This window comes from Cherax quadricarinatus, chromosome 37 (genome assembly GCF_038502225.1).
Source record: "Cherax quadricarinatus isolate ZL_2023a chromosome 37, ASM3850222v1, whole genome shotgun sequence".
NCBI lineage: Eukaryota > Metazoa > Arthropoda > Malacostraca > Decapoda > Parastacidae > Cherax > Cherax quadricarinatus.
The window spans coordinates 16,599,294-16,611,352 of record NC_091328.1 but is presented as its reverse complement, the minus strand read 5'-3'; the positions used below and the strand labels follow the sequence as shown (position 1 = coordinate 16,611,352).

At 44.4% G+C, this 12,059-nt stretch overlaps 1 protein-coding gene across 9 annotated transcripts in view; it reads left to right on the top strand.

Moving 5' to 3' along the window:
- The window catches only part of LOC128701228 (protein Smaug homolog 2), a 556,102-nt gene that overhangs the window by 373,773 nt on the left and 170,270 nt on the right, over nt 1–12,059 (top strand). For 2 of the 9 annotated variants that reach the window (XM_070091918.1, XM_070091916.1), the window contains exon 1: nt 6,389–6,562. The exons of 4 other annotated variants lie outside the window; for them this stretch is intronic. In XM_070091918.1, the coding sequence (XP_069948019.1) occupies nt 6,556–6,562 (7 nt within the window). In that variant the 5' untranslated portion in view covers nt 6,389–6,555. Of the gene's footprint in view, nt 1–6,388; nt 6,563–12,059 lie in introns of those variants that run through there. 3 more of the 9 variants (XM_053794819.2, XM_053794810.2, XM_053794827.2) reach the window with 3 other exon arrangements.

Sequence of the window (12,059 nt, the reverse complement as noted above, 5' to 3'; positions counted from 1 at the left end):
ATACGAAAAAAAGGTATACAGAAATAAATGGATAATTTGGTAGACGACAAATACTGGAGAATACAATGCTGAAAGAATACAAAAAAAAATTAATGAATTACTTCACACGGAGTGACTGACTGGTACACTACAGAATAATACTTACTACAGACAGAGAGTAGCATAAAAAAAAGCACAGATAAAAATTATGAGATGAGCGATAACACTGAAAAAATATTGCAAAAATAATGAGTCAAAGAAACACTGAGTCTACACTGAAAACACAAGGCTTAGAGTACACAAGAAATTCACTGTAAATGTCTCACACATGAAAATGTCTTTAAATGCAGGAAAATCTCTCTAGAAAACTATCACTGAAGTCTGGAGTAGAAGACAGAGTGACTAGTGATGAGGGTAAAGTTGTCCTGTGCGGTGATGACGTCTCCTACACTCACACTGTCGTTGTGAAGAAATGCGCTTTCTAGGTGAACTCACATAACTGGCTTTATCGTTGGCGCCAGCTACAATCTCTTGACCAATTATGTGAGCCAAAACAGTACTAGGACCCGGTACAAGGGTGGAAAACCCCACAGGTAGATGAGGTGAATAGTGGCGGGTGGTGGTGGAGGCAGTGGAACAAGCTGGCCCTGTGTGCTCTCACTGCCACGCACTTCTCACCACGCACAAGGTGGCTTAACTAAATCACAATACCACAGGGATGATGAAGACCACTCTTACCAGCATCCAAGCACAAGCGATATATGAAACAATACTTCAGAGGAACTTGCGTGGTTTACTTCTCTCTCTCAGCTGGGTTAGAAGCTGGGTTGACTGACTGGCTTAACCCACGAGAATGGCTAACTGGAAGATGTGTAACGATGCACACAGCATGAAGGAGCAGGTGGTTGACAAGAGACAGGCTGGATGGTAGGCTGAGGCAGGCTGACTAGCGTTCACTTCCACAGTCTGGCTTGGCTGGCTTAATTGCAAAATCCGGGTCAACCCCTCGGAGATTGAAGCAATTAGCACACGAACTAAGCCAGGAAGCTTGAAAAACGGCTGCAACAGGCTTGCAGGCTGGAGTACACAGGGTGGAGAAGAGTGAGGGTAGCTGCTAGCTGGAGGTGGCGGACGGTTCACCTTTGACCTGCCGGCTCCCCACAAACAGTCTTCTAATGTCTGAAATACCCTTAAATCCACGCCCACACCGGTGCCACCATTTGTCATGTGGGTTTTCGATACGTGGATGGGGTAAGAATACTCACGTAGGCTGGTAGTACGTATAATATAACGGAAAGTATGGGAAGGCACCAACAGCCGACCTGCCTCTCTCTGCTCCCTATCTTGACTGACTCACAGTGCCTATGGGTGAGGGGTTGTTTGAAATCCTGCTATGGTCAGCAGCAATATGAATACAGTCAGTGATTCACGCAGAGACAGTTGGTAGTGAGTCATCTACTGGTACACTGGTTACTGGTAACTGGTTATTAGGAACTGGTACTACTACTGAGAACACCACCCTTCACAAGTATATCCACCCTTCACAAGTATCACCACCCTTCACAAGTATCACCACCCTTCACAAGTATCACCACCCTTCACAAGAACCACCACCCTTCACAGGTATCAGCACCCTTCACAAGCATCACCACCCTTTACAAGTATCACCACCCTTCACAAGAACCACCACCCTTCACAAGCATCAGCAACCTTCACAAGTATCACCACCCTTCACAAGAATCACCACCTTTCACAAGTATCACCACCCTTCACAAGTATCACCACACTTCACAAGTATCACCACCCTTCACAAGTATCACCACCCTTCACAAGTATCACCACCCTTCACAAGTATCACCACCCTTCACAAGTATCACCACCCTTCACAAGTATCACCACCCTTCACAAGTATCACCACCCTTCACAAGTATCACCACTTCACAAGTATCACCACCCTTCACAAGTATCAGAACCCTTTACAAGTATCACCACCCTTCACAAGTATCACCACCCTTCACAAGTATCAGAACCCTTTACAAGTATCACCACCCTTCACAAGTATCAGAATCCTTTAAAAGTATCACCACCCTTCACAAGTATCACCACCCTTCACAAGTATCAGAACCCTTTACAAGTATCACCACCCTTCACAAGTATCACCACCCTTTACAAGTATCACCACCCTTCACAAGAACCACCACCCTTCACAAGTATCAGCACCCTTCACAAGTATCACCACCCTTCACAAGTATCACCACACTTCACAAGTATCACCACCCTTCACAAGTATCACCACCCTTCACGAGTATCACCACCCTTCACAAGTATCACCACACTTCACAAGTATCACCACCCTTCACAAGTATCACCACCCTTCACAAGTATCACCACCCTTCACAAGTATCACCACTTCACAAGTATCACCACCCTTCACAAGTATCAGAACCCTTTACAAGTATCACCACCCTTCACAAGTATCACCACCCTTCACAAGTATCAGAACCCTTTACAAGTATCACCACCCTTAACAAGTATCAGAATCATTTAAAAGTATCACCACCCTTCACAAGTATCACCACCCTTCACAAGTATCACCACCCTTCACAAGTATCACCACCCTTCACAAGTATCAGAACCCTTTACAAGTATCACCACCCTTCACAAGTATCACCACCCTTCACAAGTATCACCACCCTTCACAAGTATCAGAACCCTTTACAAGTATCACCACCCTTCACAAGTATCAGAACCCTTTACAAGTATCACCACCCTTCACAAGTATCACCACCCTTCACAATTATCACCACCCTTCACAAGTATCACCACTCTTCCTTCCTCTTTCTCTTATATTTTGTTCTTGTAAACATTTAACACTATAACGATTCTTATCTTTCTGACACACACACAGACACACACACAGACAGACAGACACACACACACACACACACACACACACACACAAAGCTCGTCTCCTGGCTGTGAAGGCACCACACTCAGGAGATTTCCTTCTGTTCCCTATTCCTCCCTGGGCACGCGACTCGACCCACAGGCCATTCAGGTGTTGCTCTTCGCCTAGCCGCCCCCATCCTCACCGAACATAGGTGTATTTGTGGCAGGGCGACGGCTGATTAATTCGGACTTCATGTTCCCGTATGTCACTCAGCAGAAGGGAAGTATGCCAGATATGAGGAGGTCAATGACATCATAAAGAGAAGCCTCGCCACAGCCCATTGCCCATCTCAACGGGAACCCCAAGTGCAGAAGTCTGACGGAAGTCAAAAACGCCCTGATGGAGCCACTATACTACCCTGGAAGGATGGAAAGCAGTTTGTCTGGGACTACACCTGTGCCGCCACATTGGCAGACACCTACTTGCCATACTCCGTAGCTGAAAGGGGTGGAGCTGCCAGCTACAGGGAGACCCAGAAGATCCGCAAATATGAAGACTTTTCCTCTTGCTATAACTTCATCCCAATAGGGTCGGAGACCCTTGGAGCATGGGGCAAGTGTGCTCTAAAGTTCCTCAAAGAGCTGGGTGAAAAGCTCATCATAGAAACCAAGGACCACAGGGCGACCACCTTCCTCTTTCAGAGACTCAGTGTCGTGATCCAGAGATGAAATGCTTGCAGCATTCTGGGCACGCGGCCCACCGCAGGGGAGCTGGACGAAGTTTTCGAGATGTAGCTCTGAGTTGTTATCTATGTTGTTTTACTTTCTATTGTATTTTTGAAAATGTTTCGTCAATGTAGTTTGCCTTTAAATAAAATATATATCAAATATAGGGGGTAGTAGGAGAAAATTCTCAAACAGCTTCAGGGAGAACCTTGAGTTTTCCCTGAAGCAAGTTTATTCTTTTCTCTGAGGATGAGGGTCCGCAGGACAGTTCTAGAGGTGGTACCTCCCTATCTATATATATATATATATATATATATATATATATATATATATATATATATATATATATATATATATATATATATATATATATATAATTTGCATGCACGCCAGTAAAGCATTTAAATTAATGGGAACACTTTAAAGTCTTAAATATGTACTCATTAGAGCATAGAAGAGATACAGGATAATATATATCTGGAAAGTACTTGAGGGCCTTATCCCAAATCTGCACACTTCCATAAGAACATAATGGAGAGAGAGATATGGGAGGAAGTGAAAAATAAACCCAATGACAAGGAAGGGTGCAGTGGGCACATAAGGGAATATTGCATCAACATCCCTGGCCCCAGACTATTCAACATCTTACCAGAAGATATCAGAAACACTGCTGGGACAAGTGTAGAAGTCTTCAAGAGGAAACTAGACAATTATCTTCACCAGGTGCCAGATCAACCAGGCTGGGATAGATATGTAGGTCAGTGGACCAGCAGCAGCAACACTCTGGTTGACCAGGCAAGCACCAAACGAGCCTGACCCAAGGTTCTCAGAACTCATCAGAGGTAAGATATATGAAAGCGAAAGGTTAATTTGATGGGGCAGTGTTGGCCGTGGAAGAACCGTATGATCCTCTGAAAATTCACCATCTGCTGTATCACTTCCTTCCTGTGTACTGTGTATTGATCATTTCAGTCTGCCTAGGTAAGGTTCGTCATGAAACAGTACAAGTTTCCTACGCGAGTCTTAGTTATATGATGACTCGCCACTGGAGCTTTTAGTCATCTGACAGAGACCTTCTTCTGGCTTACGTCCAACCCTATAAAAATTATGGTTATAACTACAACCATTAGATTTGTAATAACCATATCCCTTGCTATCTCTCTTATCATCTTAGCCCCCCCTATCTTCAAAGAGCATCATTGTCAATGACTTTGTTTCTTCGAACCTCTGGGCTCCTTCCTACACTGTTTCTGCCCTTACTGACCTCTCTCTCATTTCCTTCATGGCCTCTTTCAGCAACTTTACTTCCAGTTTTAGGGCTCTCATTTCTACTGAGTTAGCCTTATTTGTTCTACATCCTCCTCCCTGGCTTTGTTATATACTGCCACTGTTTCCTCTCAGAAGCAATTGAATTGTCTTTCAGAAGCCTCCCTCACCGTGTGTGGGTGGGTGGGGGGAGCACACGGGCACGTTAGTGTTTTTTTATTGTTATCACTAATGGCGTGTCAAATATTTGCACTATTTGGTGCTTTTACGATTGTGTATTCACTCACAGTATTGAGTGGCACTGACCAATATTGTCATTGTGGTAGCATATTCACTCATAGTATGAGTGGTATTGACCAATACTATCATTGTAGTGATATATTCACTCACAGTATGAGTAACACTGACCAGTAATGTCAGTGTGGTGGTACAATATTCACTCACGCTATGAGTCGCACTGGCCAATAAACTTGCACCTCAGGTCAAAATCTAAAAAAAAAAAAAATATCAAACAAACTTTGATAGACCCACAGTGTGAGGCTACGCTATTATACACAATTGTTGCATTGTTTGAACACCCACAATGGGTAGCTTCCCTAATTTTTATGATAGTTACACAGTGGGAACAAAAGCTAGCCGTGTTTCCCAGTCATATTCCTTCACACAGGAGGGATTGCTTGTGCGAGGTAATGAAATCTCTCAACCTCATTAGGAAAACGTGAGGATATTGTCAAGCTTTCTACTACGATGGTGTTCATTAGATACCACAGCTTCAAAGGTTTTGTTCCGGCTGTGCTGGAAGTATTATATTGACCAGGCTGTGATGTGTATGTGGGGCAACGGGCCTCCAGCAGCAACAGTCTGGTTGACCAGGTTAGCACTAGATAAGCCTGGCCCATGGTTCCAGAAGTAGACTCTCGAAACTCATCCAAGGTACCATTTCGTGGGTTTTATCATAGGTCAGGATGGTCTATCCCGCACACACGGGGAAGTGAAATTTATGAGGATAATCTAGAACGAGACAAGAAGTAAAGTGAGGATAGGTAGGAATGATGAATCAGGTGTGTGGAGGGGCACATAGAGAGGGGATAGTTGGTGGTGAAGAACAGTGAAGAAGTGATGCAGTGAATAGCAGGTTGTGGCATCCAGTTGACAAGGTGCACTAGGTAGAGGTTGAAGAGGTGGAACAGTAAATTTATGGATCGCTCATTGGTGAAGCATTGGTGGGGCTAGAGGTGTGTGTTTGTGTGTGTGTTTACTCACCTATATGCGGTTGCATGGGTCGGTTCATAGCTCTTGGCCTCGTGTGTGTGTGTACTTTGTGTGTTTGTGTATGTGTATTGTGTGCGTGTGTGTATTTTTTTGGATGTGAGAGAGAGGGAGAAAGAGAGTGGGAGAGAAAGAGGGTGGGGTGAGTGGTTGGAGGGGAAGGGATGGGTAGATGGTGAGTGTTGTGTGGGTGGTGGTGTGTGGGAGGGAGTGTTGGGGTGGGCGGTGGAGGAGGAGGAGGCAACAGTTGGGGCCAGCAGCAGAGCAGTGTGGGACTACAGGTCGTGGAAGGAGGTGCTACACCGCGCGGTGCTTCTCGTTGGTACACATACAACACACACGTAGCGACGTCGCTAGAACCGCCCACACCCGGTGCGGCCTCACACCATTCCAGCACTCCTCAACCCTCCCTCTTACTCAAGAAAAATGCATAGTGAGTTAGCACTGCGAAGCCAACACTTGACAAGTTGAAACACTCAGTGCTAAGAAAGAAATGTTAAGTGGAATAAGTGAGAAAATATAAAGTGGATGGTTGCAAAGAAGGGTGTGCAGGCGAAGTCACGTGTGTATCCTGTATGGGACCAGGACACTATATGGGGCTGGGCACTATATGGGGCGGGGCACAGTATAGGGGCTGGACACTGTCACTAACAAGACAAGTTGTGGTGTTTGCTGGGACGTTCTATGTTAAGATTCACGTTCCACCCTCTACTGTCTGTCTCACTTCCCCTCTCTCACTCTCCCTCCTCTCCCCCTCTCTTACCTTCATGCGTCTATTCCCCCTTCCCTCCCTGTTTTCCCTCCTTTTTCCTACAGCCCAACATTTATGAACTAAAACTAGAGTTTCTGAAAAGAACAGCAGCTGGTGGTGATTGTTACAAGTGTGACAGCACCAGTGTTGTGTGGTGGTGATTGTTACAAGTGTGACAGCACCAGTGTTGTGTGGTGGTGATTGTTACAAGTGTGACAGCACCAGTGTTGTGTGGTGGTGATTGTTACAAGTGTGACAGCACCAGTGTTGTGTGGTGGTGATTGTTACAAGTGTGACAGCACCAGTGTTGTGTGGTGGTGATTGTTACAAATGGGACAGCACCAGTGTTGTGTGGTCGTGATTGTTACAAGTGTGACAGCACCAGTGTTGTGTGGTGGTGATTGTTACAAATGGGACAGCACCAGTGTTGTGTGGTCGTGATTGTTACAAGTGTGACAGCACCAGTGTTGTGTGGTGGTGATTGTTACAAATGTGACAGCACCAGTGTTGTGTGGTCGTGATTGTTACAAATGTGACAGCACCAGTGTTGTGTGGTCGTGATTGTTACAAGTGTGACAGCACCAGTGTTGTGTGGTGGTGATTGTTACAAATGTGACAGCACCAGTGTTGTGTGGTCGTGATTGTTACAAGTGTGACAGCACCAGTGTTGTGTGGTGGTGATTGTTACAAGTGTGACAGCACCAATGTTTTGTGGTGGTGATTGTTACAAGTGTGACAGCACCAGTGTTGTGTGGCGGTGATTGTTACAAGTGTGACAGCACCAGTGTTGTGTGGTGGTGATTGTTACAAGTGTGACAGCACCAGTGTTTGGTGGTGATTGTTACAAGTGTGACAGCACCAGTGTTGTGTGGTGGTGATTGTTACAAATGTGACAGCACCAGTGTTGTGTGGTGGTGATTGTTACAAATGTGACAACACCAGTGTTGTGTGGTGGCGATTGTTACAAGTGTGACAACACCAGTGTTGTGTGGCGGTGATTGTTACAAGTGTGACAGCACCAGTGTTGTGTGGCGGTGATTGTTACAAATGACAGCACCAGTGTTGTGTGGTGGTGATTGTTACAAGTGTGACAGCACCAGTGTTGGGTGGTGGTGATTGTTACAAATGACAGCACCAGTGTTGTGTGGTGGTGATTGTTACAAGTGTGACAGCACCAGTGTTGGGTGGTGGTGATTGTTACAAATGACAGCACCAGTGTTGTGTGGTGGTGATTGTTACAAGTGTGACAGCACCAGTGTTGGGTGGTGGTGATTGTTACAAGTGTGACAGCACCAGTGTTGGGTGGTGGTGATTGTTACAAGTGTGACAGCACCAGTGTTGTGTGATGGTGATTGTTACAAGTGTGACAGCACCAGTGTTGTGTGGTGATGATTGTTACAATTGTGACAGCACCAGTGTTGTGTGGTGGTGATTGTTACAAGTGTGACAGCACCAGTGTTGTGTGGTGGTGATTGTTACAAGTGTGACAGCACCAGTGTTGTGTGGTGATGATTGTTACAAGTGTAACAGCACCAGTGTTGTGTGGTTGTGATTGTTACAAGTGTAACAGCACCAGTGTTGTGTGGTGGTGATTGTTACAAGTGTGACAGCACCAGTGTTGTGTGGTGGTGATTGTTACAAGTGTGACAGCACCAGTGTTGGGTGGTGGTGATTGTTACAATTGTGACAGCACAGTGTTGTGTGGTTGTGATTGTTACAAGTGTAACAGCACCAGTGTTGTGTGGTGGTGATTGTTACAAGTGTGACAGCACCAGTGTTGTGTGGTGATACATGTGTGACAGCACCAGTGTTGTGTGATTGTTACAAGTGTGGCAGCACCAGTGTTGGGTGGTGGTGATTGTTACAAGTGTGACAGCACCAGTGTTGGGTGGTGGTGATTGTTACAAGTGTGACAGCACCAGTGTTGTGTGGTGGTGATACAAGTGTGGCAGCCCAACTGTTGTGGTGATTGTTACTAGTATTACAGCACAAGTGGTTGCTGTGTGTCAAGACTATACTTGTGACTCGTACTTGTGACTCGTGCTTTTAAACTGTATCTTCCAGCTTTAGCTGTTTGTGATATCACATCCGGTGGATGTCTGTACACATGCGTACACATGCGCTCGCTCACACGTGTACACGTGTTCATTACCAGTCATGGGGCAGCGACTGTTCAGTGCTCAATGTCGATGGTTAGTGAAGTGAACCCATACCAAAGCTGAGCTGCGCAACTCTGTGTGTGTGTGTGTGTGTGTGTGTGTGTGTGTGTGTGTGTGTATGTGTGTGTGTGTGTGTGTGTGTGTGTGTGTGTGTGTGTGTGTGTGTGTGTGTGTGTGTGTGTGTGTTTTGTGTACTCACTTTTACTCATTGATAAATAAGACACATGTGCAGCACTTGGGTGTCGCACATGTGTTTTATTGATCAGTTTACCTATAATACGTACTCGTCAATAATATGTACTCGTTGAGTTATGTTTGCTGGGGATGTTATTGAGCTCCTGGTCCCGCCTTTTGCAGTACTTTGATCAGCATCACTAACTTCTGGCCTCCAGAGCCTTATCACATCCTATCTTGAAGCTCTGCATTGAGTTTGTCTCTGCCTCTGCTTCATCTAAATCATTCAACAGTTCAGCTACACAGACTAAACAAATACTTCTTTACTTCCTTTTGTCTGAGTGTTTTTTTATTGTAATCAGAGGTACGCTAAAGCCTTAGGGGTTATGTAGTGCATGAGGAATGGAAAACATTCAGGTTCGATCCAGGGCGAAAATAAATTCACTTCCTTGGATCAAGAGTTCGTCAGCGGCATAAAAGCACCTCACTTGAGAGGATTAAGAGTCACATAAGTTCCACCGTCTTCTAATAAGATGTTCATTTTTCCCCTATAATCTACCTTGTCTATAGTTGCTATCGCATTTCCTTTGTTTCGTAAGGTGAAGTCTGGGATCTTTCCTTAATTCATGGTATAACTTGTGTTGCAGAGGTCTGATCACAGCTCAGACCTCTACAACAACAGTTGTCCTCAAAGATTTAAGTTATATCATGAATTAAGGAAAGATTCTGGACTTCACTTTACGAAAGAGACAAAGCAAATGCGATAGTAATTATGGACAAGGTAGATTATAGTCTAAAAATGAACATGTTATTAGAAGACGGAGGAACTTACGTGCCTCTTAAGGATGTGTCTTCATGTCTCCTGTTTTCTCTTCATCCTGGTCTTGTTAATTCAGACAAATCTATACCTGTCTGCCCTATCATCAGCTCTTCCCTAGTGCTCCTCTTTGTCAGTTTTGTCAGGTTTAGTTCCTTCAACGTCTCCTCATAATGCATTCCTCTCAGTGCTGGTTGCAAGTGTGTCTGCACGTGCTTGACCAGGTGGAGACTCCACATTGGCACCACGCAAGTTCTCATTGATTATCCTAACATGCAATGTCGGGTTCTGAATGATTCTTTATTCAGTTTCCTGAATTCTGCTCTGAGGTTAGCTAATTTTGCATATGTTGCTGGTGTTATCAGTGTATGTGTGTATTTCTGGCCATGTGCTTGTTGTTATGTTTATCCCAAGGTTCTTTTCATTTTCTGACATTTGCAGCTTGTCTCTACCCAAGTTGTACTCAGTGTCCAGTCTGCCTTCTTCTCCAATTAGCATGACCTTGTATTTGTTTAGATTGAAGCATAGAATCCGCCTTCTGTATCACATCTGCAGCCTGTGGAGGTCTCATGGAATTTATCCTTGTCCTCATTTGTTTCAAGTCTTCTTATCAGGTTGATATCATCAGCAAAATGTGACGAGAATAATTTTGCGTTCTGTCTTTCAAGTCCTCCATGATCCAGTGGTGCACTGTGCCTTTTAACTTGCTTCTTTTTCTAATTTCTGGACTAGTACTATATCAGATACTTGCAGTCCAAGAAGATGCAGACCACTTTCTTGTTTATATTTGTGACTGCCACAGAACTCCAGCATGTTCATCAGTTAGGCTTTCCCATTCCTTCATACGTGTTAGTTTGCTCTAAAGAATTTAATCTTGGAATTCTCCAATACAATGCTTCAATCCAATACAATGTTCTTCAGAACTTTTAACAAAATGCATGTTAAGAGATACTACTGGCCTGATGTAATTCAGTGCCTCCCGTCTCCCATTTCTTATAAACCATACCACGGGCGAGCTAGAACCCGCGATCAGAGAGAGTGGAGTTTTAAGACTCTCTGATCGCGGGTTCTAACCCCACCCGTGGTATGGTTTGTTTGCAATCGTGTCATTACGATTTCATGAGACCCATTTCTTATATTTGAGCCACACTGGCCTTTTTCCAATTTTCTGGCAGCTGCCCTGATTGCAAAAATTGGTTAAAGAGTTTGCTGTGAGGTTATACAGTGGTTCGGTTCCTCTCAGCACTCATTGGGGTAAGTTGTCTTGACCCATTACTGTTGTTACGTTAACCTCCCTTAATAGTCTAGTCTTTTGTATTGCTGAGGCTTTCTTGCATTGTTAGTCTTTTCTGAGGAATGTGCAGTGCCTAATTTTACTCACCACTTCACTGAAGACATCTTTGAATCCTGTGATAAGCTCTTCGCATACTTCTGTCATCGTCCATCAGCTGCCCTCCCTCCATCCTTCATTCTTATCACTTGGTCCTTTTACAGTCGTTGTCTTGCGTGGCTGTGAAGTAACTTTCAGTTTTCTCCTTTCATGCTGTTTTATTTTCAGTCTGTCTTTCATCTTTTTGTCCTTGTGTATTCGTTTATAGCTCTCCTGCTTTGTTTTCCACTGTTTTGTTCAGTTTAGTGGGCTCTCTATCTTTGCGAGTGCACTTGACCCTGCACCTGGCCTCGTTTCATTCCTGATATAACCATCGTCTCTGCAATTCTTATTTCTTTTCTCTATGCTTGGTATGCTTCTTTGCTTCATGGTACTTAAACTTTATCATACCATCTCTAACAGATTTGCCATCCATTTACTTTTCCCATTGTACTTGTATGCGTGTACTTGAGTATGTATGTGTTAGTGTGTGCATGTTTTGTGTATTTTATTGGAGTGTTGGTCTAAATTGGTGTGTTGATGTCCATGTAATACAACCCTGATACACCACTGTTGTCCTTACAGCCACACACAGTTGTGTTCTACACCACACACACACACACACACACACTCTCACTGGTAATATACACACATACGCAG